The 25,662-nt window shown below is 40.1% G+C and overlaps 1 protein-coding gene across 1 annotated transcript; it reads left to right on the top strand.

Annotated features, from left to right (window-relative positions):
* The first annotated feature begins 328 nt into the window (after positions 1 to 328).
* Positions 329 to 13,149, top strand: LOC105054636 (light-harvesting complex-like protein 3 isotype 1, chloroplastic). The gene is made up of 3 exons (XM_010936199.4): positions 329 to 884; positions 12,483 to 12,620; positions 12,709 to 13,149. Exons 1-3 carry the CDS (start codon positions 518 to 520, stop codon positions 12,954 to 12,956), a joined length of 753 nt encoding a protein of 250 aa, XP_010934501.1. The 5' UTR covers positions 329 to 517; the 3' UTR covers positions 12,957 to 13,149.
* Positions 13,150 to 25,662: the final 12,513 nt, after the last annotated feature.

Here is a 25,662-nt window from a genome sequence, read left to right as displayed (position 1 = left end):
GTCGGGCACTCCCTCGTCGTCTCTCGCATCATCGTCGATGAGCCTGCAATGCTCGTCGGGCCCTGGGTGTGGTGGCTGTGAATTAGCCTTCTTGGTGCTTAGTGGGGAGGTTCTGCCCCTCCGGTGGGTGCCACGTGGCTTTCTCTTATTTTTCCCAACACCACACACACACACACACACACACACACACACACACACATATATATATATATATATATATATATATTAGATTAGATATATTATCTTTGTCAACATTAAAATAATAATAATAATAAATAAATCAAATACCTTCCTCTTTGCAAACGTTTGGGGAACCAATGGGGGCGGTATATTAGTGCTCCCCGTTTCGTCATCCCCACACTTCATCGCTCTACTTTCCCCTTGGGCCCTTGACCATCCCCTCACCCGTCTCTCATGGGCGCGGAAATCCCAATCCTCTCGCAAACCCAGCAAGCAGAGAAAAGTCTCTCCCTCCTCTCTTTCCCTCTTCCCCATACGTACGAGCATTTCCAATTCCATGGCCTTATTCTCCCCAATTCCCACCGCCCTCTCTACCTTATCCTCGAAATGTTCTCTCTCCACCAAACCCCACTTCACTCTTCCAACCCGGAGAAATCTCTCCTTGTTTGTCACAAGATCTTCTGCAGATAAAGGAGAAGGGATGGTGGGGTCTGCTGCTGTAGGGGAGAAGGTGGAGAAGAAGAAAGAATCCCCTTCTCCTGATTTGGAGGAGAAGAAGGAGGAGTCTCCTCTGGATTCTAGTGGTGCTGCGGTGAAGGTGGAAATACCCAAGTTCAAGGACCCGGGATGGGTGGGAGGAACCTGGGATTTGAAGCAGTTCGAGAAGGGTGGCAAGATTGACTGGGATGCTGTCATAGATGCTGGTGGGACTCTAGTTATAGTTTAAATTGCGTCTTTTATAATCATATTAGAACTAGGTTTGACATTTGTTTTTTCTTTTTATTTCTGAGCATGTGTGGGGTCTTTGTTTCAAGCAAAAGTTTTATTTTTATCCATGGATTCTTGGGTTTAGTTTCTAGATTTTGGTTTATTTTTGCTTATCCTTCATATTGATAGCTTTTTTTATAATCCTTATTTTGATTGTTTGCTGTAAGAACTTAATTTGACTGAAGATTTTCTAGTATGAGTTTTCTTAATTGACATTGGATGCCAGTTCTGGGAGAAGAAAAAGGGAACTAGTGATGACCTTGTTGTTGTTCTTAGTAATTATCAAGGATGCGCAAAATTTCTGGAAATATGGTGAGAGATTAAGAGGTATAGACAATTCTTCAGTTGTATTAGATGTTGAATAATCCTTTGATTGGGCTGGGATTTTTACAAAGTCGATAATAAAATCTCTTATCATAACTGTATTGCATGTTTCATCATTCGATCGTTAAAAGAGCTTAGAAAATTTTAGTTAGATGAAAGGCTTATAACCTTACGATGTCTAGTACTTTGATAGAGATGTGTCATGCCCGAAAGCTCCTAGAACAGAGAAGATCAAGAAAAATAGAGAGAAGGAAGGGCTCTTGGGTGATGGCAATTGACTGCAACAGTTCGGTGGCTGCCGGAGGTGAGAAAGAAGGGAAAGGGAGAGGTAGGGCTTCGGTGATGGGTCAACAGAGAGGGGGCGGTGGGGTTTAAATAGAGAAATTGGAAGAGGATAAACATCCATTCAACAATTGATAAGTCTGGCCGTTCACTGATGTAATCCATTCAAATGGCCTTCGGCTGTCCCTCACTGGCGCACGACTCTCCTCCAGCGCTTCCACGGCCTTATCCTCTCCATGGATGAAGATTGAGTAGGGGATTAAGGTTTCCTCGTTTCGATAAACTCCTTCTTCTTCTTCTTCTTTTTTTTTGAAAATCTCTGGTGAAGTCGGCAAGGATTGCCGACTTCAAGTTGAACCAGGTCCAATCGGATTAGTTCTCACATTCTCCCCCCTTATAAAAATTTTGTCCTCGAAAATTGAGAAATCTAGATTCTCCAAAGTTAAAGGTGCTCAACCCAAAAATTTACATATACAAATTTGTCCAGCTTTAGTATTTCTATCAAACTAAACGCATGATCACATTACTAAAATGCTCGCAAGCAATCAGACCCATCGAATCAACTACAATATTCATACATATTTTTATACCAAAGCATTGATTTTTTTCAAGAATACTTCGTAATTCAGCACCTCCACATCAATTTTGGAATTTTACCCCTATGATATACAATCAAAGATCTCATCTCTTCTTGATCAAAATCAGTGTGATTACCATATCAAAAGCTTTCAATCGCATTAGGATTAAGATATAGACTAATAAGATCGGCACTGATTAAGTGATCAAGACTCTGAGGTTGAGATAAATGCATGTTCATTTAAGATTAAGTTGGGATCAATTAGATGCAAAACCCTTACAACAAGATTGATTTTTAAAATCAATTGTATTTGGAGTGGATCTTGAAATGAATTCGGCATTAATACTATAAATGAAGTTTGATTCCATAAAAGATAATGGCCCACCTTGATTATAATCAAATCATCAGATGGCTGGAAAGCGATCATGATTATGTAGTAATGGTTTTAGGCAACGATGATCTATCATGATTATAGAAATAATCTTAGAATTGAATCATAAAAATTAAATTTGAGAATATAAAATATCGATATCTTGATTGTTATGTCAGAGTTGAGGTCATAAGGAGGAAAGGAATCACATTGGATTTATTTTGATACTTGATAAATAAAATAAATTCAATTAATGATCAACAACCATAGATATAAGGTAGTCAAAACTTTTCTTAGCATAACTAATATGGTCACATCAGGACTAGTTTGAGAATTCATAGTGATTAAAAACCTCTTTTATTGAAGGATCATATCTTTCATCATAATATATTTGAGACCATCATCTATATTGTCGGTCAATTTTAAATGACTCAACCACCATACTTCCACTCCATTTCTTAATGATTCTAGCTTTAAAATTCTATGAAGTCCAAGCAAAGATTTTGTTGTCATTGGATCGTAATTATTCATCAAGACAATTGCCATGTTTATACCATTATATGATCAAGATACTAACTTTTAAATTTGATTTGAGTCAAGCCAATTTTGGATTATCTTGACAATCCGATTAGACAATTCAAAATCAATCTCTATCTTTTGAGAAAATCAACTCCTAACTTATTCATCATGATCTTGTAACTTGCTAGAGCATAGTAATTAGAGAGGCGAAACAACTTTAGAAAATCCACTCACAACATCAAGTAAAAGAAATTATTCTTGATAACTATTTATAAAATACCCTTCCAATACTTAGATCCTATCATGATCATAGAAGTCTTTCTTACTCGCAATATATTTGAGTAATCATTCGATTACCTTTTGATGAAGATCCTAAGCCATCCTTGTGCGTTTATACTAGACGTGGGTGCAAATCCAGATTTGATTAGGATTTCATCATATTGATGATTTGATTTGAAATCCAAATTTGATTAGAATTTTTTTATATTGGTGATTTGATTTGAAATCTTGGTTTGATTAGGATTTTTTTAAATTATTGATTTGATTTGCAATCCTGATTTGATTAGGATTTCCTCAAATTGCTGATTTGATTTGAAATTCTAATTTGATTAGGATTTTTTTAAATTGCTGATTTGATTTGAAATCTTGATTTGGTTAGGATTTTCTTAAATTATCGATTTGATTTGCTTTGGTAGATTTGAAATCTTGATTTAGTTAGGATTTTTTTAGATTGCTAATTTGATTTGCTTTGATTTTCCTTGTTTATAGGATTCTATATGTATTTCCTTATTTTGTTAAGTGATGTTGCTTAATTTACTACTTCCAATTATGGGATTATAAGCCTATAAATACGGACTCGTAAGACATCATCAATATGTTATGAATGATTAAGAATCAAAGTATTTTGCAAAAGTTTCTGTCTATCTTCTCTGAGTACTCCTAAATTTTTTTCTTATCTTTGCTCTGCCATTTATCTTCTTCTTCTTCTATCTTGATTCTGCATCAATTGGTATCAGAGCAAACTGTGATCCACAACCATTGTTTGCTTCACATAAACAACTCACCACTATCACTACCACAGAACTTCAATGCCCTTGCCACCATCGGAATCATCAATAGCCATCGCTATCACCATCATCAATTTCAGAAGGTGTCCATCGTTCATTCGCCGTCAGAATCCAAGCCTCCACCACTAATCATCGACATCTTTAATCCTTGTCGCACCCAGAAGGCCCACTCTCTTCCCTCTCTGCTGCTGTCGTTGTTCTTTAGGTTGACCCAAACTCAGATCTAGATCTGTACCCACAATCAGATCTGGATCCAATCCAGTTTAAGGCTTCAAATCCGAATCCAACCGGCAAAAAAAAAAAATCTATTTGAAGAAAGTATGCACTTTTGGATCCTTGGAACTCTGATGTAAGGTACGTTTTCTCTATACTTGAGATCTATAACTAATTCCATATTAATTGATAAACTTGCAAATTGCAAAGGGGTCCAAGTAAACCGCTAAAGCCTATTTGTCTTTCTTTTTTATTCAAATTCCTGCTTGCTTGCACCATATTCACTTAGATTTTTAGGATTCCTTATTTCTACTTGTTTGAAAAAAAAATCGCATATCACTTCACATAGTTGCAGTTATTAATTTCATGATTGTTGCAAGAACAACATAGCACTTGGGGAATTATTACTTGTTGCAATTTGAGTCCAAAATCCAGCCTTCATCTTTTTATCCAAACTTCTCAAACATTATTTTATTGAGAATACGATGATCATTCGAGATGTTTCCAATGCCTAAGATGCGTTGGATAAGCGTGTCGATACTATTGTACATAAAGTCGATACTTTCCAAGCAACCATGGATCAATTTCGAAAAGAAATGACTAAACATTTTTTTCAATTACAAGTTGTTGTAGACAAACGTCACTCTAAGGGTAACTCTTCAGTTTCTCTGAATGTTGAGTATGCTGGTAGCATAAGTAATAGGCATCACACCATAGGAACTTCAGATGATAACCTAGGCTTGCTACCTACTCTCATTCGTCAGGTTTTCTTGACATTAAAAGCAGAAAAATTATATGTCAATCTCAAGAAATACTTTTTATGTAGACTCAGGTTGTCTTTTTAGAATTCATTGTCACGACGCAACGTATTACAGCTGACCTCGAGAAAGTGAGAGCTATTAGAGAGTGGCCCGAACCAACGACTCTTTCTGAGGTTTGTAGTTTTCATGGGTTGGTCACCTTTTATGGGCGATTCATTAAGGATTTTAGTACTATTATGGCTTCCATCTAGTGAAGGGCACTGGACCGTGGCTGGCACGGCCTGATCCAGGCCCAGCGGGCTTGAGGCTAAATAGGCCGTGCCAGGCATGGCACGATTAGCATCAGGCCCCAGCCTGGCACGGCCCTAGGCCTGGTGGGTGGCAGGCCATGCCTGGCACGGTCCATTGGCCTGTGGATCTCTTTTTTTTAAAAAAAAATTGTAAACGGGCCATGCCAGGCACGGCCTGTTTCTAGCCATTATAGGCTGTGCCAGGTACGGTCCGTTACGGGCATGGGGTGCAGGTGCAGCGGCCGGGGGAGGACGGAGGGAGTTCTGGGGGGGCGGCTTTGGCGCAGACAGACGCTGGGGCCTGAGGGGAGGAGAGGGAGGGTGGTGGTCACACAGAGCCGGAGGCGAACAACGGGTGCGGCACGGACAGCGGTGGGGCGAGACTGCAGTGGGTGCGGTGCGGACAACCGCGGCGGGTGCCTCGCGAGGGGAGGGTGGAGGGGGTTCTAGGGGGAGGCTTTGGCACAGACAGACGTTAGGGCCCGAGGGGAGGGGAGGAAGGGTGGTGGTCGCATGGAGCTGGAGGTGGACGGCGGGTGTGGCGCTGACGACGGTGGGGCGGGGCCGTGGCGAGTGTGGCGTGGACGACCGCCCCCGCAAAACCCCCTTTGCCCTCCCTCGGTTGCTGCGCCTGCACCACCACCCCAAACGGGCCATGTCATGGCACGGCCCATTTCAAGGGGGCCCGGGCTGGCACGCGGGCCGTGTCGTGCCTGGCCCACGGGTTGTGCCGGCCCAGTCCCTTATGGGCCGTGCTGGGCTTGGGCCGTGGGCCACAAAACCCCAGCTCAATCTGGCCCCCCTCTTATGGATCGTGCCAGGCACGGCACGGCACTGTAGCTGACCGGCACGGCCCGTCTCGTGCTAGGTCAGGCAGTGTCATTGGCGGCCCGGCTCGTTGTCCATCTCTACTTCCATCACTGATAGCATGAAGAAAGAAAAATTTAAATGGACTGATGCTGCACCCACAGCCTTTAGCATGATCAAGCAAAAGATGACTGAGGCACCCATTTTGAGACATCTTGGTTCTTCTAAACTCTTTAAGGCTGCCTGTGATGCATCTGGAATAGGCATTGGAGGTATTTTGAGTCAAGAGGGACATCTAGTCGCATATCTCAGTAAAAAACTCAATGAAGCTAAGCAGAGGTATTCCACATATAACAAGGAGTTTTATGCTGTTGTGTAGTCCGTGAGGCACTAGAGGTATTATTTGTTATCTCAAGAATTTGTGTTGTACTCTGATCATCATGCACTCAAGTACTTGAACTCCCAAAAAAAATTGAGTGCCAGACATGCTTGATGGATTGAGTTTTTCTAGATGTATACATTCATTCTTAACCATCATCCGAGAGTTGAGAACAAGCTATCTGATGCACTTAGTCGATTGGTACATCTCTTGCATACTATAAGTGCTTAGGTGGTATGGTTTGAGAGATTGAAGGATGAGTACATCACTTGTCCTGATTTTGGACTTATATATCAAGAGATCATGGATGGTAATTGTCGTATGTAGATTTTCTCATCTGAAATGGTTATTTAGCGGTCTTAAGCTATGCATCCTCGCACTTCATTTAGAGATTTTATTGTTTAGGAGTTGCATGTCGGTGGCCTTGCTGGTCATTTTGGGTGTGATTATTGACTTTCTTTAAAGAAATATGTTGCTCGAATTGGGTCCCAGTATCGCAATTGTCAATTAGCTAAGGTTAGAAAAAGAAACACTGGTTTGTACACATCATTGCCTGTTCCACACATACCTTGGCATGACCTTAGCATGGACTTTATTCTCGAATTGCTTAGGACTGTTAGAGGTCATGATTCTATCTTAGTTGTTGTGGATAGGTTTTCTAAGATGGCCCATTTCATATCTTGTGCGAAGATAACTGATGCCTCACATGTGGCCAAGCTATTCTTCCGCAAGGTTGTTCAATTGCATGGCTTACCTTCTTCCATAGTATCTGATAGAGATGTCAAGTTTGTAAGCTATTTTTGGAAGACACTTTGAAAGTTGTTTGGGACAACTTCAAAGTTTTCATCTGCTTTCCATCTTTAGGATGATGGACAAATTGAGGTTGTTAATTGTAGTTTAGGAGATTTGCTTAGATGTGTTGTGGGAGAAAAATTAGGAAATTGGGACTTGTTGTTACCTACTGTCGAGTTTGCCTATAACAACTCTGTTAATAGGACCACTGGTAAGTCTCCTTTTCAGATTGTCTTTGGTTTAGCCCCTCACCAGTCCATCGACCTTGTGCCCTTACCTTATAATTTTCGGCCTTCTAAATCTGCAGAATCCTTTGCTCATCATATTCGAAACCTTTATGCTGAAATCAGGCGTAAGATTGCAATGAATAATGAGACTTATAAACTTGCTGTTGATGTTTATCGCAGAAACAGATTTTAATGAGGGTGATTATGTAATGGTGCGTGTGCGTCTTGAGCGTTATCCTAAATATTTTTTCAAAAAATTGCATGCTAGAGCTTCTAGACCTTTTCGTATCATTCGTAAATTGGGACCTAATGCTTATTTGCTTGATTTATCTTCTGATATGACTATTAGTCATATTTTCAATGTGGAGGGTTTGTTTTCTTATCGAGGTACTTTCGAGCATTCCATAATATTTGCAGGTATTTCTATAGGTGGAGGTCGGACTTCTTTTGTACCTATCCCTAAGCTTTCGCCAGTTCATCAGTTAATCTGAGAGTAGATTAAGGGTGTCATTGAGGATGAGATTGTAGGTTCGACATATGGTGGATTCCAACGCTATCTGATCCACTAGAAGGGACGTCCTATCTCTAATGCTACTTGGATTATTGAAGAGGAGTTTCGTCGTCTTGATCGTGATCTTTTAGAGTCATACCAGCATCATAATTCATCGGAGTCGAGTTCTCTTCAGTCAGGGAGAAATGATGGAGATCCTAAGCTGCCCTTATGTATTTATATTAGATGTGGGCGCAAATCCAGATTGGATTAGGATTTTCTTATATCGACAATTTGATTTGAAATCCAAATGTGATTAAGATTTTCTTATATTGGTGATTTGATTTGAAATCCTAACTTGATTATAATTTTCTCAAATTACTGATTTGATTTGAAATCTTGATTTGATTAAGATTTTCTCAAATTGCTGATTTGATGTGAAATCTTGATTTGGTTAGAATTTTCTTAGATTGCTGATTTGATTTACTTTGGTTTTCCTTATTTATAGGATTCTCTATGTATTTTTTTATTTTGTTAAGATGTGTTGCTTAATTTGCTACTTCTAATTGTGGGATTATAAGCCTATAAATACAGGCTTGTAAGAAATTATCAATATATTATGAATGATTAAGAATCAAAGTATTTTGCAAAAGTTTCTGTCTATCTTCTCTGAGTGCTTCTGAATTTCTTCTCTTATCTTTTCTTTGCCATCTATTTTCTTCCTCTTCTTCTTTTGTCTTGGTTCTGCATCACCTTCTTTCTATTCTCTTTATCAACAAAATAATTTTCAACAAATTCTAGATTACTATTACATTCTATAATCATATCAAGATTAAATTGCCAAAATAAATCTTATACTAATACAACGTAGTATAACCCATCTATCATTCAAAGTATACCTCTATATATCAATTGTTTAATCATGATTACATTCTTCCTATAACTAGGCTTGAAGTATTTTACCAGAATCTTAACAATATAAACCTTCTATACTTATCCAAAATAAAGTTCTAAGAAACTCAATTTATATGTGCAAAATAAAATCAGACATTATGAAACAATTTATTATACTTCTAATACCAATATTTATTTTCAGATATTCAATCAAAATCCTAACTCTACCCCACTCTCACTAATCTAAGTTCTCATGGTCTTAAACCTAAGCTCTGATACCATTTTGTTACACTCGAAAGCTCCTGGAACAGAGTAGATTAAGAAAAATAGGGAGAAGGAAGGGCTCTTGGGCAACGGCAATTGATTGCAACAGTCCGGTGGCTGTCGAAGGTGAGGAAGAAGGGAAAGGGAGAGGTAGGGCTTCGGTGATGGGTCAATAGAGAGGGGGCGGTGGGGTTTAAATAGAGAAATTGGAAGAGGATAAAGATCTATTCAACAATTGATAAGTCTGGCCGTCCACCGATGTAATCCATCCAAACGGCCTTCGGACATCCCTCACCGGCGCATGACTCTCCTCCAACGCTTCCACGGCCTTATCCTCTCCACGGATGAAGATTGAGCAGGGGATTAAGGTTCCCTTGTTTCGATAAACTTTTTCTTCTTTTTTTTTTTTTGAAAATCTCTAGTGAAGTCGGCAAGGACTGCTGACTTCAAGCTGAACTGGGTCCAATTGTACCTGTTCTCACAAGATGTGTATAACAAGCCTTTGCAGATGACATCCTTCACAGTTGATAAAAGGTTACCACATATGGATCTTCTCTTCTAAATCAACTAAGACAAGGAAGTCCCATGGTGCCAACCATGTCTCTGGGGCATGTGGATGTGTTCTCTGATTATCTGTCTCCCCACTAGGTTAGCACGTTTCCTTCTTCGTTGCCCTTCGAAGTGAGATAACCTACAAAAGGAACAAAAAGAGAGAAAATGGTTAAAATGATATTAAAGTGCAGTATCTGCTCAGTGATTTATAATAAAGGAAAAACTAGAATTGAGAGGCAGGCACCAGGTACTGGATGAGGATTCAGGGAACCACTTGGCTGAAATTCTTACATCTGTCCAGAAATTTAAAAGCCCTATGTTAGTTATGAAAAATCTGCAGTGATGCAAGATCTTCGAATAAAGAAGAAAGAGTGAAGGATTAGGAATACCAGTAGGAATTTCCTAGTGGATTTTGAAGAGTGCTTCATCCTTCACACCAAAGCCAAGAGTTGCAATCCTCCTTGTAGAGTGACCTTGCAACAGGGTTCATTTATGTACAAGATGGAGAGGAAAGAGATGACAAGATAAGGTGCATAGAGGCATTGTAAAATGGAAGAAAACAAGGAAATGGTATGTAAAGGGAGACTGAAACAAAAATTTAATCTTTTATTATGTAATTAAACCAAAGAAAAAGAAAAATATTCAAGTTGACACAAAGTAAACCTGTCAATTTAAACCAAAGCAGGGAAATATGCATTAGTTGGAAATAAAAGAGAATTCTAGATGCCACAAAAATGTTGATGCTTCAATTTAAGCTGATACATATAAACCATAAAACAATTATGGATTTTTATTTTAATTTCAAAATTAAATGAAAGTTTCAAAACCATGCATGCGGTTTAAGCTGCCACACACTAGTTATGCAGCGGTTTAAGCTGCCACATACTAACCATACATCAGTAAGAAGGGTTGAGCATGAGTCAGAAAAGGAAACTTGGAACAGACACATACTAGCTGTGTGAGGTTAAGTTGGTATGTACTATATGCTAGTTTAGACTGGAGGCTTTTTCTCTTTTAAATGTTTGTAGGAGAAATGGCAGAAACTAAGCATCTCAAAGTAGTTTTTGGGGCTTCAAATGGACAATGAAACAAAAGGGTCAAGATCTGCATCATGTGCTTAAGGACACCTGGGTGGCCCTATAGAGCATCCAGGAGTGGGGTTCCATAAGGAGAAGCCAACCGCAAGATTCAGTGTTAAGATTTGTAAAATTATTACATGCTTAGAGGATTGCATGTGCTGCTAATTTATTTTATTGTTTGACATGTTTTTGCCGATTGCTTATGGGCCTCAGCATCAAACATCCACCTCTTTCATCCAGGCCTGATACCTGCATTGGTGATGCTATATATTTAAAATGTTTTTCAAAATTTTGCAGTAACATCAAAGTCTGACCTTTCACCTCAGGAATACTTAGTGAATGGGGGACTCACAGCTGGTACCAAATGCTCTGGACAAAGGGCTTAATGGTTATGGCTATGTATTGCTGATTAGAGTGATAATATGCTTTCGCTCCTAGTCTTAAGAGTAGGTTACAGATAGTTTTGCCTTTGTTTCTTCATCACTTTAACACATGCTATATAATTCAGCTATATGGTATCCTCTTGATTCAGTTTTCATGAGTGAGACTATTTTAACTGAAGTGCCTTGAGCAAGGTTTTAAGATTACAGATGTTTATGCAAGTAATGTATTAATATCCCTGTCATTCAAGAATCTGAGACAGAAGCCGAACTTTATGTATCAGTTCTTAGCCATCTTCATGCCTGTTCAATTAGCTATCTTAGTTCTGCTTTCTCTACATCTCTAATGTTTCTTAATTTCCTTCAAACCTTTATAAGAAATATAACAATCTTTTGCTAGTCTTGGTAAGTGCTATCACAATCAGCCATTGTCAAATCCTGCAGGTGATGGTAACATCAAGTTCTAGGGAGTCCCTGGCCTCCTGACCTATTGTTTTGTCAAATGTTGGACTGCACCATATCCCCTATGGTAATTATCATGTAGATTTCCTCTCAAAGTACACTTTAAGAAATATGTGACAAAGAAATCCTTCCTGGCTTATTACTAGTGCCAAACAAACTTGATGAGAAGTATTATAGATTAAAATCCTTTTATTAACATTGCTGCTTTCAGCAAGGAAGGAAGGGTGATTATGTACCTGTCTTAGACATCTTTGAGCTTTGGAAAGGCCACAAGCATATCCATCACTAAAAACTGAGAACTTTGTTCTAACCAGATTTAACAGGCTCCATTCTATTGAAGATCCTATATTGGTAGCATCACTTTCGGGAGCCTGTCTATTGTGGCACATGCTATGACATAAACACAAATATGCAAATGAGCATAAGCAATCATGTTTGGCAAAAAGCCTTTTGTGCAGTACTTCCAGGAAGTTGAATTAGAACTAAAATTGTTGGTTTCTTAACATGACTATTTAATTATACACCATAGTTTTGATGTAGTTCGGGAAGTATAAGTCAATTGCTGTATGAAGTATTACTAGTGGGAGCAGCAGGGCTTGACGCATGTAGCTTGATTCATGAAGATATTTGTCACATGAACACCATGCCATGACTTGGGCATACACTGGATTGATTAATTGTTAAACAACACATGAATATTATATTATAAGCCAATTATAAAAATTCTTAGTGTCACATGTTTTTGCTAATGGACATTTGTTTTTAAAATACATCTTACATTTGGCATCTTGTCCTATACTTTTAGAGGCCAGGAGGAGAAAATGGCTTGAAGATTATCCTGAAGCATCAAGCAATGAGGAGCCCATAATCCTTGATACTTCAATTATACCGTGGTGGGCATGGATCAAAAGGTTTCACCTTCCTGAAGCTGAAAGACTTAATGGTTGGTTGTTGTATATCTTCTGAAATTTTTATATAATTGGTTTTAACATTTCCATCTCAATACACTACCAACATCTGCAATTATGCAGGCCGTGCTGCAATGATCGGGTTTTTCATGGCTTATTTGGTTGACAGTTTAACAGGCTTAGGTCTTGTTGATCAAATGGGGAACTTCTTCTGTAAAACTCTATTGTTTATAGCAGTAGTTTGGGTGCTGCTAATTAGGGACAATGAAGATATTGAAAAACTGAGGAAGATTCTTGACGAGACAACATTCTATGACAAGCAATGGCAAGCAACTTGGCAGGACGATGCTTCTAGTGATTCAAAGAAGTAAACTAAATTTTCCAGAAGTTTCTTCATATGTTGTGCATTTTCACTTTGTAACTTGTGGCAGTTAGAGCCAATGTCTTTGTGATCCAACTTTTTTCATTTTCCAAGACAGATGCACTGTTATGCTTGGAGTTCAGTTAGTGCTGTAAATCTTCTTTCTTTCAAATAACTACTTTCCCAATGAATTTTAGCATCCAGATCCTACTGCTTTTTCGTTATTATGGTTCTTTTCAGGTAAATGCTAAAATTTGATGCTTTGTTTGCGATATGACACAAGACCTTCTGACTACTTTTGCAATCGGTATGAGCAGCAACTTTGTGATCTTAGATATTGGTAGATTGGTGAATGCAAAACCCCCTTCATATATGGTTCTACTGAAATGTTAAATTCTTATAAATACCTCTCATTGGGTTTCATATTCTTTGTAATCTTTATATTTCGGCAACAATAATTGTTCTCACTGATGGGTCTTTATTGTCATTTCGGATTTGTCCAGGACTTCACCATGAATCAAAATATCAGTTCATAACCTGCTGATATTCCTGAGAAGAATGCTGAAGACATAGCATTCTTCCATGGCAAATAGAGATAATGCAACTATTCTGATTGAATCTTTCTAGTCAAAATTTATTTGCTTGCCAAAATTGGGATATAATTTTTGTTATTTGTGTTATCATTTCAGAGATTGATAAGATCCCATCTCATAAGCTAGTTTTCATTGTTGCTCAGATTGTGGATGTGACAAGTACTTGAGGGAAGAAATAATGCATGAGGATATGGATACAAGAGATCAATGTTTAAGCAATTGAATTTACTATCTATATTAGAAGATGAAAAATTGAACACTTAGTATGAGTCTACATTGTGTCGTAGACTAGATTATATACTAACACGTACACGATAACACACATGCATGGACACATGTATATCGGGTGGTTGACAAGCTGAGGTATAAACTGCTAGGTAAACCTGGTGAGACTCAAATAAGCCCTCAAACCATCCTGTGGAAGAAAGGAAATCTCTAGTGCTCTCGTAGCTCGCTCAAGCAGAAAGTTCTTGTAACTCGCAATGGATTTTGAAAATAAGAATGCTAAAAGCAAATAGGAGATTCTGAAAGCAACTAAGAATTGAGAGCAGAAAATCTACACCATGAGTTATGTAGCATCCTCTTACTTCAGTTGTCCTGGGTGAGATTATTATTAACTGGACTACCTTTTACAGGTTTTAAGCATGGGAATGTTTAGACGAGTGATACATTGATACCCTTGTCATTCGAGAAACCCAGAGAGGAGCTGAAATATGTGTATCAGTTTTTAGAAATCTAGGTACGACCTAAAGGAGCTTTTTCAGTTCCGTTATTTAGTTATCTTTCATGTTTCTTAATTTGCTTCAAAATTCTATACAAACCTTCTTTTTTTTTTTTTTAATAAGATAGTTGACTAGAAGATACAGCGATTGTAATTGGCGTTTATATCCTGTCTATACCTGCCAATATCGGCTTTCACAAGGGATCCTTGTCCTCACCCAACACTTCGGCATAACAAGGTATGATCATCTGTTGATTATGTTGCAACTTAGACCCTTGCTTTATGACTTTCCCTCCAATTAATCAAAATGTGCCCCATAACGACCCTCCACCTTTAAAGATTCCACCACAAGTAAAACAGAACCCAAATTCCTAAAATCAAAACGAAAAATACCATCCAATTTTGTCCGCAACTGTTGATGGAATGTGAAAAAGGTGATATATGAGCGTACCAGACTACTAGGGAACATCCATGTTGACAATTGTACCTGCCAAAAGAGAACACTAAACTCTTTTGCTAGAATTTGTCCAACCATTACAAAACAGCATCACGATCAAGCAGTCTCAAATCATTCAAGTAATGGTAACATCCAGCACTGGAGTCTATGGCCATTCTCTTCTTCATCTTCAGATCCAGCTCATCAGCCTGAGCAAAATCGACCCTCGGCAGAAACAACAGTGAAGCACTAGTGTCAAGGAAACTTTATGAGAGGAACATCTGTATTTATAGCAGATAAAAAAATAATTCGTAAGTTTATAGACATCACCACATAATTATATAATGTAGTTCTGTGTGGTTATATAGTTAACATTTTCATTTTGATGCATTCCAACATCTGTATTTATGCAGGCTGTGCTGCAATTGTCTGGTTTTTCATGGCTTTTTTGAATCATTCTTTACAGGCTTAGATTTTGTTGATGAAATGTAGAAATTTCTCTACAAGGCTCTGTTCTTTAAAGCAGTAGTTTTGGTATTGCTAATTAGAGAATTAAGATATTGAAACCCTGAAGAAGATTCTTGCGGAGACAACATCCTCTGACAAACAATGGCAAGCAACTTGGCAGGGTCATGCCATTAGTTATTCCAAGAACTAATTAAATTTTCTAAAACAAGTTTCTTCATATTTTGTGCATTTTTACTTTGTTACTCTGCCTCTTATAGTCTGGCAGCGAGAGCTGTTGTTTTGTGATCCATACTTTTCTTTGAAGATATTGAAGATAAGTGAATTATTACTTGAGTTCAATTAGTGGTATAAATCTCATTTCTTTAGAAGGCCAATTTCTCTTTAACTACCCATCAGTGAATCTTGCATTTGATCTATATTCTGCCATTTTTCCATTATTATTATTCTTTTCAGGTACATGCTAAAAATTAGGTGCTACGTTAAACCTTGAGGTCAAATGAGCAGCAGCTATGTCATATTAGATAGTAGTAGATTGGAGAATTCAAAAACCCTTTTTGTACAAGTTTTATTGAAATATGTTGTATGAATTACCATGGTGCTTGAATATATACATCTCATGTGGTTTCATATTCTTTTGTAATCCTTACTATATAGAAAACTTGTGTAACTATGCCAAATGCAAGCATACATACGCCATGCTTTGGATACTGAATCTATAGTAAATGCACCTATCTTTTAGGTTTCAAAATTAAAGATATGAGATTTGCATGAGAGTGAATTGATGATGTGCAGTGGAAAGCAAGGGTAACGATTATTACATTTGACTTGAAATTTGTATCAATCTTTATCTTTTTTGTTGTGGCCAAAACCCAAGCCAGTGAGGTCGGACTTTGTCTCTCTAAAAAAAAGTGCGGCGAAGGGATCTTTGTCAGAAAATGAGATGGAGTCCTCGGCTAGAGATGAGATGGAAGTACCCTCGGAGGGAGATGAAGTGAAAGTGTTCTCAGCTAGAGATGAGATGGAAGTATCTTCGAATGGAGATGAGGTGAAAATGTCCTCATCTGAGGATGTTCTCAACTGGAGATGTGATGGAAGTATCCTCATCTGAGGATGAGGTGGAAATATCCTCATCTGGGGATGATATGGAAGTATCCTCAGTTGGGGATGAGGTGGAGCTCTTGGCTAGATATGAAGTGCAAGTGTCCTCGATTGGAGATGAGGTGAATTAAGTCCTTGGCTGGAAATGAGGTGGAGCCCTCCTGCGTGCTAGAGCTAGACCTGCAAAATAAATCCTTGATCGAAAAGATTTTTCGATGGAAACCCTCCGACGCTCATATTAGCTTGGAATTGGAGAACAATAGTAAGAGAGAGTATTTCGAGATCTTTCGAGAGCTTATCTTAGGGGTCTCCATGCCCCTCTGTTTATAGAGGCAGAGTTAGAGTTGTATACGCTATGGAGTCTAGCTAGTTTTCGATTATTATGCGTAGATTAAGCTGGTGGAGAGTTATTTCCATTCGGGGCATGATCCAATCACGGGGATATTCTTCCTTATCTGGACTTTTTTGAATTGAAGGAGGTGTGGGATCAATCAATGAAGGCTATTGTGCATCATAGTCGAAGGTCGGCTTGGGCTGACTTGGAGTATCATGGTTCTAGTTAAGATCTGAGCTGAGTCCTAAAGGTGATTATGGCTGACTCTTGCTTATCTCGGCCATATATTTGGCCAAGGCCGATGTGGTGGTCTACAACATTTTTATTTTTTATTTATAGAAATATATTTATTATTTATCTAACTTAATTGACATGGTATTGCTTATGGCTTAGTATAATCTCTTATTTTAGATAAAAACTAGAAAAAACATGTTTATTAAAGATAATAGTGATCATAAAGATGAAGATATCTTGAAATGGGATGCCTGTGTTCCAGTGTAAAGATTTCTTTTCTAAGTTTTATCATTTTGAGGTGTTTGGGGTTTGGGGAGTTAGGCTGGAGAGCTGTAGAGCATAACGTTTAGTATTTTTGTTAATACAATATACTGTGCCATAGCTAGTGAGGTACAAACGGCTATTCATGTTTATGAGTTATATAATGTATAAGAGATTGAGCATGACAAGCATTTTAATTTGGCAATTGCTTAGTTTGATTTATTATTATTTTTTTCTATGACTTTGTTTAGAGATACATGAGGCTAAGTCCACGTAAGATCCATTTTCACCCTATATTTAACTTTTGAACAGATGTTAGATTTTAAGATTTAAACTTGGATTCAACATAATAATTATAAATTTTAAACTAATTTTTGAAGAAATTATTAAATGACCCCGATTCATTAAGGATAAAAGTGGTATGGATATAATCTATTTTTGTATCCGAATCAATCCGGATATGAATAGAAATTTGAGGATCCAACTAATATTCGTATCAATATCCATCAAAGAAAAATGGATATAAAAAATGGATAGACAACTATCTGATCCATATCTGAATATCCAAATTTACATGTAACTTTATTAAAAATTTATATAGCACTTACAAGTAAAACATACAGCTATATAAATATTTTATTAGTTTGATTTATCATCTATTTAATAACATCTTTGATTCTGTAGTCATAAAATTTAATTATCTAAGTTATATATTGTTATGGCGATTACTGTGAGCGTCTCAGATCAGCACTATATTATAAGATATTTCAAGTTCTCGGATCATCAATACGACTATTGACCATCGTATGAGCTGAAGAGTCCATCTCCATGCTAAGCTAAGGCGTCTCCGAGGTCTGACCTGTGTATGAGCTGCTCAACCAACTTATCTTTTTAACGAGCGCGACAGCTATCTATCCCGAATAAATAGAATTTGGCGTAACCATCTCTCCTAATCTTGCAGGAGCGATTAAGAGCTGAATTATTTCGTCTAGTTTGGTATGACCAACGATCCGGCAATCTCGAGATCGTGCAATCTCACAGCTAACAATCCAGTTGTCCGATATCCTTCTATATAAACAACCAAAGCTCCGAGGATCCAGGTAAGTCCAATTAAATCCCTCTTAGAAAACCTATTGCTGCTCTTTTATTCTCTGTTTTTCTGACTTGAGCATCAGAGGGTCCTCACCGGAGCCACAAGCTCTGGTTTGGGACTTATTTTGCAGGTCACTTCAGTGCCAGCAATGCCGCATAAGATTTTCAAGTATCCGTCTACCGACTCCGATCGATTTCAGTAGTAATAGATAGAGGAAGGGCCTACATTCACATTCATGGCTCCAAGACAGACACTTCCCGACTTTTTAATGCCGCCGCTTTCCGACAGATGGCCAGCCAAGCTGACAATCAAGTTCAACCACTGGCGTCGGAAATCCTCCTGTCGATTCAATCGATCGTCCCTCCATTGGTTCAACCGGCCTAGTCGGTGCTAGTCACGGCCGACCAATTCGGCCAGCTCTTCTAGCAAGTTCAACATCTGACGATCGTAATCCAAGCGGTCCAGACTTTTTTCGCACCCTTTCAGGCGATGCCACTGCCTCCCTAGGCTGTCTCTGCACCCCCTACGATGGTGCGTCATACAATTCTCTCGATGGTGCTGCCTATGCCTTCTACAGTGGCATCCCTGCAGAATCCTGTTTTGACTGTGGCTCTACAGCCACCACCTCAAGCAGAGCCGCAGGCACCTCCTCGAAGTCTGGTGAGGAGGTTGACTCATCAAAGTTGCCTTAGGGCCCAGCAACCGATCAGGCGGCGATCTCTAAGCCCACAGTCAGGCCATGACTCGACCCTCGAATGTCGATCTCCTCTGCGCTTCGAGGCTGGTACTGTCTGTGAAGTTGATTTTGAAAGGCAATTTCAGGAGCTCGGCTAGTAGTTGGATCAGAAAATAGAAAAAGCCCTTAACAATAATAGCTCATCGATGCTGCCCTACGAAAGATATAACAGCCAGCCACCCTTCACCTCGAGGATTGTGCTGGAACCACTCTCTCTGTACTTCAAAATGCCTCAGTTGGAGGTCTACGACTGGACCACCGACCCCGTCGATCATGTGAAGACCTACAAGACAACCATGCTCCTTTAAGGAGCATCAGATGCAATTTTCTGTGGAGTGTTCCCTCCAACCTTTAAGGGGGCCGCTCGGCAGTGGTACTCGAGTTTGAGGCAGACGTTTATCTATTTCTTTGAGGACTTGTGCCGGTCTTTCATCAGTTATTTCATCAGCAGTCGGCGACAATAGAAGTACTTTGACTACCTCCATACCATCAAGAAAAAGAGAGTGAGTCAATCTGCTCTTTTATGAACAGATACAACGTGGCAATCCTGGAGGTTCAAAATCTGAACCAATCGACCGCAATGACCGCAATGATGAGCGATCTGCAGAAGAACGACTTAAAAAAGTCATTAGTTAAGACTTATTCTCGGGATCTCTCAGATATGCTTATCCGTGTGGAGAAGTATGCCCGTATGGAAGAGATCTTTGTCGATGATACTCCTGTCAGTTCAGCTACGGCAGGATCTAGTAAGGAGCGCCATCCAAGGTGAGAAGAGAAAAGATGCCAGCACTCCCGATCTTTGCCCCGGAGATAGAATAATGGGGGTTGAAATCGTCGATCCCGCAGTCTTCCGAGAAGGGTTCGGCAACTATCACCTCTTGGACAGTACAATAACTACACATCCCTGACTATTTCTCGAAGAGAGGTGTTGTTACAAGTGGAGCCTGAGTTATCCAAATCTCGACTGATGAGAATAAGGTCAGAATACTGTCGAGACCTGAATAAATACTACTTTTACTATCGTGACCATGGTCATGATACTGAAGACTGTCACCAGCTTCGTAATGAGATCGAGAGGCTTGTCAGACAGGGGCGGCTGAATTATTTTATCTAGAGAGCGGCCCCTCAACATTGAGTTCTGAAAGTTTAGTAGCCACCCCCTTTGCCTCCGCAGCCTTAGCCGTAGCAAGCCCCAGCGTGGCAGGAGCGGCAGCAAGTCGAAGGGCAAATGGTGGAAGAAGAGTGACCCATCTGAAGAGAAATCCACATGATTACTGGGGGGGTCGTTTGAATCAGAAAAGTCCCTCGACTTACAACGCCATCTTCGATCGTCCTAGTCTGTAGATTTTGAAAGCTGACATCTCAAGCTACCGTTTGGTGATGAAGTTTCTGACCAAGCACGGAGTGGGGTAGATCTAAGGCAACCAAGCTATGGCTCGTGAACGCTTGCTGCCAAGCTAAGAAGTAGAGAATCAACCGACCCCGGTAGAGATCCAGTCCGAGCACTCGATAGGCTTGGATGCTAGGGAGGACCTTTTAGATATCCCGTTGAGAAAGGAGAATCTGAGCCAGATGATGAAGATCGGCTCATGACTAGATAAAGTAACCAAATACCGGCTAATTAATCTTTTGCAAGAAAATACAGATCTTTTTGCCTGATCTGCTGCAGATGTGTCTGGCATCGATTCTGAGGTGATATCTCATTACCTAAGGATGGACCCAATCTATCGATCGATAAAGTAAAAGAAGTAAAGTTTTATCCTGGCTAAGCCAAAAAAGTTCCAAGCTGATGATTTGGTGCTACGGCAAACCAAATTCTCATAACCTACCAAGCAGGTGCTAGAAGGAGGGCTATCGTCCAACTGAAGGTCCTTATCGGATGGATGAAGTGGGACGCCCAGGAACTTATAGGCTAAAGTAGCTCGATGGGACTCCAATCTTCAGGCCATGGAACTCAATGAACCTCAGTATATATTACCAATGATGTAACATTATTTTTCATGAAAATAAAATTTACAGGGCCATCAACTTATGATGGGCGCCCAAGTCCTCCAAGAATTACCTCCTCCTACTTAAGATTCTGAACTATAACTACGGTTAAGTAACGGGAGGGCAAACTTTTCTGACTCTCGAGAACACCTCACTGACTTCGAGATGGGGTTAACTTACTAGATCCCTGCAGAGTCCAAGTCGCACAAGAAGTGGAGGAAGACTCTTGAGGAAATCTTCGGAGAGATAACTAATCAGACCCTCAGGATGCCGTCGAGAGTGCAAGATGCCGTAGGCACAAGCTCATCACTGGCATATACTATCTCTTGCGCGAAGACGAGAAGTGTTAGATGTCGTAGACACAAGATCGTTGCAGGTACACAATGCCACTTATGAGGGCTAACTTATCAGACCTTTGCAGCACCCGAGTCGCATGAGAAGCAAAGGGAGACCCTTGAGGGAAACTCCGAAGGGATAACTAATCAAATCCTCAGGATGTCGCCAAGAGTGCAAGATGTCGTAGGCACAAGCTTGCCGCTGGCACACATTACCTCTCGCACAAAGATGAGAAGTGCTAGATGCCATAGGCACAAGATTGCCACAGGCACACAACACCACTCATGAAGGCAACTTACCAGACCCTCGAGAAGACCTCGACGACTTCGAGGTAGTGCTAACTTATCAGACACCTGCAGAGACCGAATTGCATGAAAAGTGGAGGGAGACCCTTGAGAAAATCTTCAAAGGGATAACTAATCAGACCCTCATAATGCCGTCAAGAGTGCAAGATGCCATAGGCACAAGCTTATCACGGGCATACATTGCCTCTTCAGAAGAAGAATAAAAAGACGGACAATGTATGGCTGGAGGTATTACCTTAACAGTACTCCTTTGGATCTCAGATTTCATCTAAGAAATTCAAGTCTAGATCCGAATATTTGGCAGCACAACTTGGGCTCGAATAGACTGCCTTCCGGTGTCATAGGCATCGATGGAATATTCGACTCTTTTTTTCTCATATTCTTTTAAGATCCGAAAGTCCTCCATAGCCTTAGAAGCAACCTCGACCATTCGCTTCTCCTCCACCTCCAGTTGGGCCTTCAGCTCTCTTATTTCCTTTTGCAGGTGAGAGTTCTCCTCACGAGCGGCCACATTTCTCTTCACCTGAGCTTCAAACTCCGCTGCCTTGCCCAGTAGCTGAGAATTCTTCTCAATAGCCTTTCTTAACACTGTCTCAATATCTTCAGCTTGCCTCTCGATGGCATTGGTGTTCATGGAGACTTCTCCAACCTCCTTCTCAACCTTCTCTTTCGCTCCTTTGAGCATCTCAGCTTCGAGCCCAGACTTCTTTGCCTATTTAGCCAGCTCATGCGAGCTTTCAATGTACCCTTTCAAGTAATGGATGAGCTGAGAGGAGCAGTCTGGAGAATAGCTCGCTCACCAGCATGGGATCTCTCAGTGTTGAGGCCTCAAGCTTCAACTCAATGGCGCAAAGTCAGGCTCCATGGTGGTCATCTCTCTTTCTCATGCTAGAAAATCACAAAAAGATGAAGAAGAGAGGAACTTGCAGTAGAAGGAGAAGATAACCAGAACTTTGCAAGGTTCGCATCTCATTCTGTCTGGAGATTTTAAATAACCTCAGACTTGAATGGAACCTCCAAAAGCCACCTTTCATTGACACATTAATTGCAGGAGACGTGCATCGACAGAAGACTGACGTATGCATGACACATAGAGACTACGAATGGACATGATTGTTACTGCTGATATGGTAGTTAATGCCAATGACAGGTGAATCACACTTTACGTCACTTTCAAAGGAATGTGTATAGATGTGCACCAATTCCTTCCATACGGATGCAATTTGAATTCCAATCTTTTCAAAATCTATACGACAGGTATGAAAATTCGCCTCGGATCGAAATGAGAATTATAATCTCTATTACATTTGTAATTCTAACTACAGCTAGAGCCAACTCGGATTTTTGCCCTAACTTCAGCTCGACTCGTGCCTTGCTGAAAGCACAACACAGACTAAGTATTCATCTGGGCTATTACTCTAATCAAGTTTTATAGTTACAACCAGGGGTCGAGCATATGTTAAAGACTTTGATTCATATAGTTAAAAGTATAATTCTTATTCATCAAAAGAAGAGGAATACATCTGTTCCTGTGGAGATTCTATTATAAGATCAGAGGTCTCAGGTCACAAAAAATAAAAGAAGAAAAGGGCATAAATCACTCCTCAGGGGGGTTGCCAGGGCGATCATCTGTGGGATGGTATTTCTCGATGCTGACGATGCCTTCGGTCTGAACGGCTCCATCGATCTTGTCCACCTCATCCGAAAAGTGGGACGTCATTATAAACCTCGATTAGTTATCCGATGACACCACCTGTAAATCTTTATCCAGACAATCGATTTGAAGATGCTTGATGAAGTTAGGAGGAAGTTGCATCTGGGCAATGGACTTGCACTTCTTGAAGTCTGTGAAGAATGCTGTCTTGCAAGCTTAGGCTATGATCTTAGCTCCTTCCTTCTCTAGCTGCTTTCTCCTGCTTTCAACACATTTGAATAAAATTTTTTGATCTATAAATTTATCCCAAAGAAGCTTATGATTTATCTTTCTCTCTTTCAACTTCTTCTTCAGGTGCTCCACCTCCAATCTGATCTCCTGGACTCTCGAGAGCAACTCTGAGGAGGTTTGAACTCCCTTGGAAGTGGAGCGCCCATCTCCTTGAGGAGCTCTCTCCTCACGGCTCATCCCTTTGGAGATTCTGACCCTCTTGGATGGAGCACCACAGGGGCTCCTTTGAGAGTGAGTTTCAAGACAAAGAGAACCTCTTCTTGCTTCAAGTGTCTTCCTCAGGTGCTCTAGGCCATCACGGGTCTAGCGATAGTCTCTCTCAGTCTTAGACCTCTATCTTTTAAGAGTTTTAATCCTCCCTTCGAGGTCTTCAACCTTCTTGGTGGTCTTAGATTTCTATTGTTCGAGGGCCTCAATCTATCTTTTAGCCTACCGTAGTTCTTCATCCCGATGGAGAATCGACTCCTGGATCTCTTGAAGAATCTCCTCTATAAAGTTGAGCTCCTTAGCCAGCTCAGTATTATCCCTCTCTAGATGCTCTAACCAATACTTCAGCAAGTCGATCTCCTCCTTCTCTATCATCGAAACATTGAGGTTGGAACTAACGAGGTTTGCCAAATATTGAACCATATATACAAGAATCTTAAGGCATCAGCAGATCGCCTCTCCCCCTTTTGTTTGTTGAGGAACAACCTCTCAACTGGTGGTAGGAGGTTCCTTAAGTATTCCGCTACAGATTGGAGGCTCTCTACTATGGATGGAGCACGAGAGGTCGAATCTGAGGGTCTCGCATGAGCAGTGGATGCAAGAAAGTGTCCAGCAAGAGTCACCATCTCTAGAGATCCCTTAGTCTCCATCGTTGTCATCAGATCCTTCTCCAGATTGTCGACCATCTCTTCTATTCGCACTACCTCAATCGGATCTTTTTCAGAGCGTCCCTCGACGCTCATTTTCGGTGCCATCTCTATCAGTGCCCCATCAATCAAAACTTCTCTTGGAGAATCCTGCATCACAGCTTCTAATGATAGGGTCGTGGGTTCAACAGTAGAAGTGACATGTTCTTCTTCCCTGATCGTGGATTCTATTTCAGCAATCCAAACCACAACCTGCCTCCTATGAGCTAGAATTTGCTCAAGTCTCTTCACGCGCTATGAATCCATCTTGCTCCAAGAAATCGTGATGAACAATAAGCACAAAAAAGATCTGTGATTACCTGTGCCTTTAAAATGCAAATTTAAAGAGGGAAGAAAATAAAAAGTCACCATAAAGTGATTAAAATCTCGAAGAGACCGTCGTCTGAGTGGTCCCATCAGTTACGCCCGTTCGCACCAGTCGCATTAGACTGACGTTACCTGCTTTAAATATAGAAGGCAGGTGTGAAGGTAGAAACATGTGGCATAGGATCCGAGGTATTTTTGGAGTACTTCTTTCGTCTGATCCTCAGACTCAGAAGTAGGGGGATAGTGTTACAGTGATTACTGTGAGCGTCTCGAATTAGCGCTATATCACAAGACATTTCAAGTTTTTGGATCATCAATACGATCACTGACCACGTATGAGCTGTGGAGTCCATCTCCATGCTGAGCTGAGGCATCTCCGAGGTCTGATTTGTGTATGAGCTGCTCAACTGATTTATCTCTTCAATATGTGCGACAGCTGTCTATCCCGAATAGATAGGATTTGACGTAATCATCTCTCCTGATCTCACAGGAGCGATTAAGGGCTGAATTATCTCGCCCAATTTGGCATGACCAACGATCCGACAATTTTAGGATCGTGCAATCTCACAGCTAACAATCTAGCTGTCCGATATCCTTCTATATAAACAATCAGAGCCCTGAGGATCTAGATAAGTCCAATCAAATCTCTCTTAGAGAATCTGTTGCTGTTCTTTTGTTCTCTATTTTTCTGATTTGAACGTCGGAGGGTCTTCGTCGGAGCTACAACATCCGATTTGGGACTTATTTTACAGGTTACTCCAGTGCCAGCAATACCGCATGAGGTTTTCAGATGTTTGTCTACTGATTTCAATCGATTTCAGCAGCAACATATATGTAATTATATCCATATTTCTAGAATTCGAATTGTATCCGTATCTATTTAAAACAAATGAGGAAAAAAATTATTGTGTCCGAATAATATCAGTATATATATTTATATTCGTTAG

Source organism: Elaeis guineensis, chromosome 12, assembly GCF_000442705.2.
Source record: "Elaeis guineensis isolate ETL-2024a chromosome 12, EG11, whole genome shotgun sequence".
Taxonomy (NCBI): domain Eukaryota; kingdom Viridiplantae; phylum Streptophyta; class Magnoliopsida; order Arecales; family Arecaceae; genus Elaeis; species Elaeis guineensis.
Note: the sequence above shows the minus strand (reverse complement) of the source record. Positions and strands in the feature narration are given on the sequence as shown.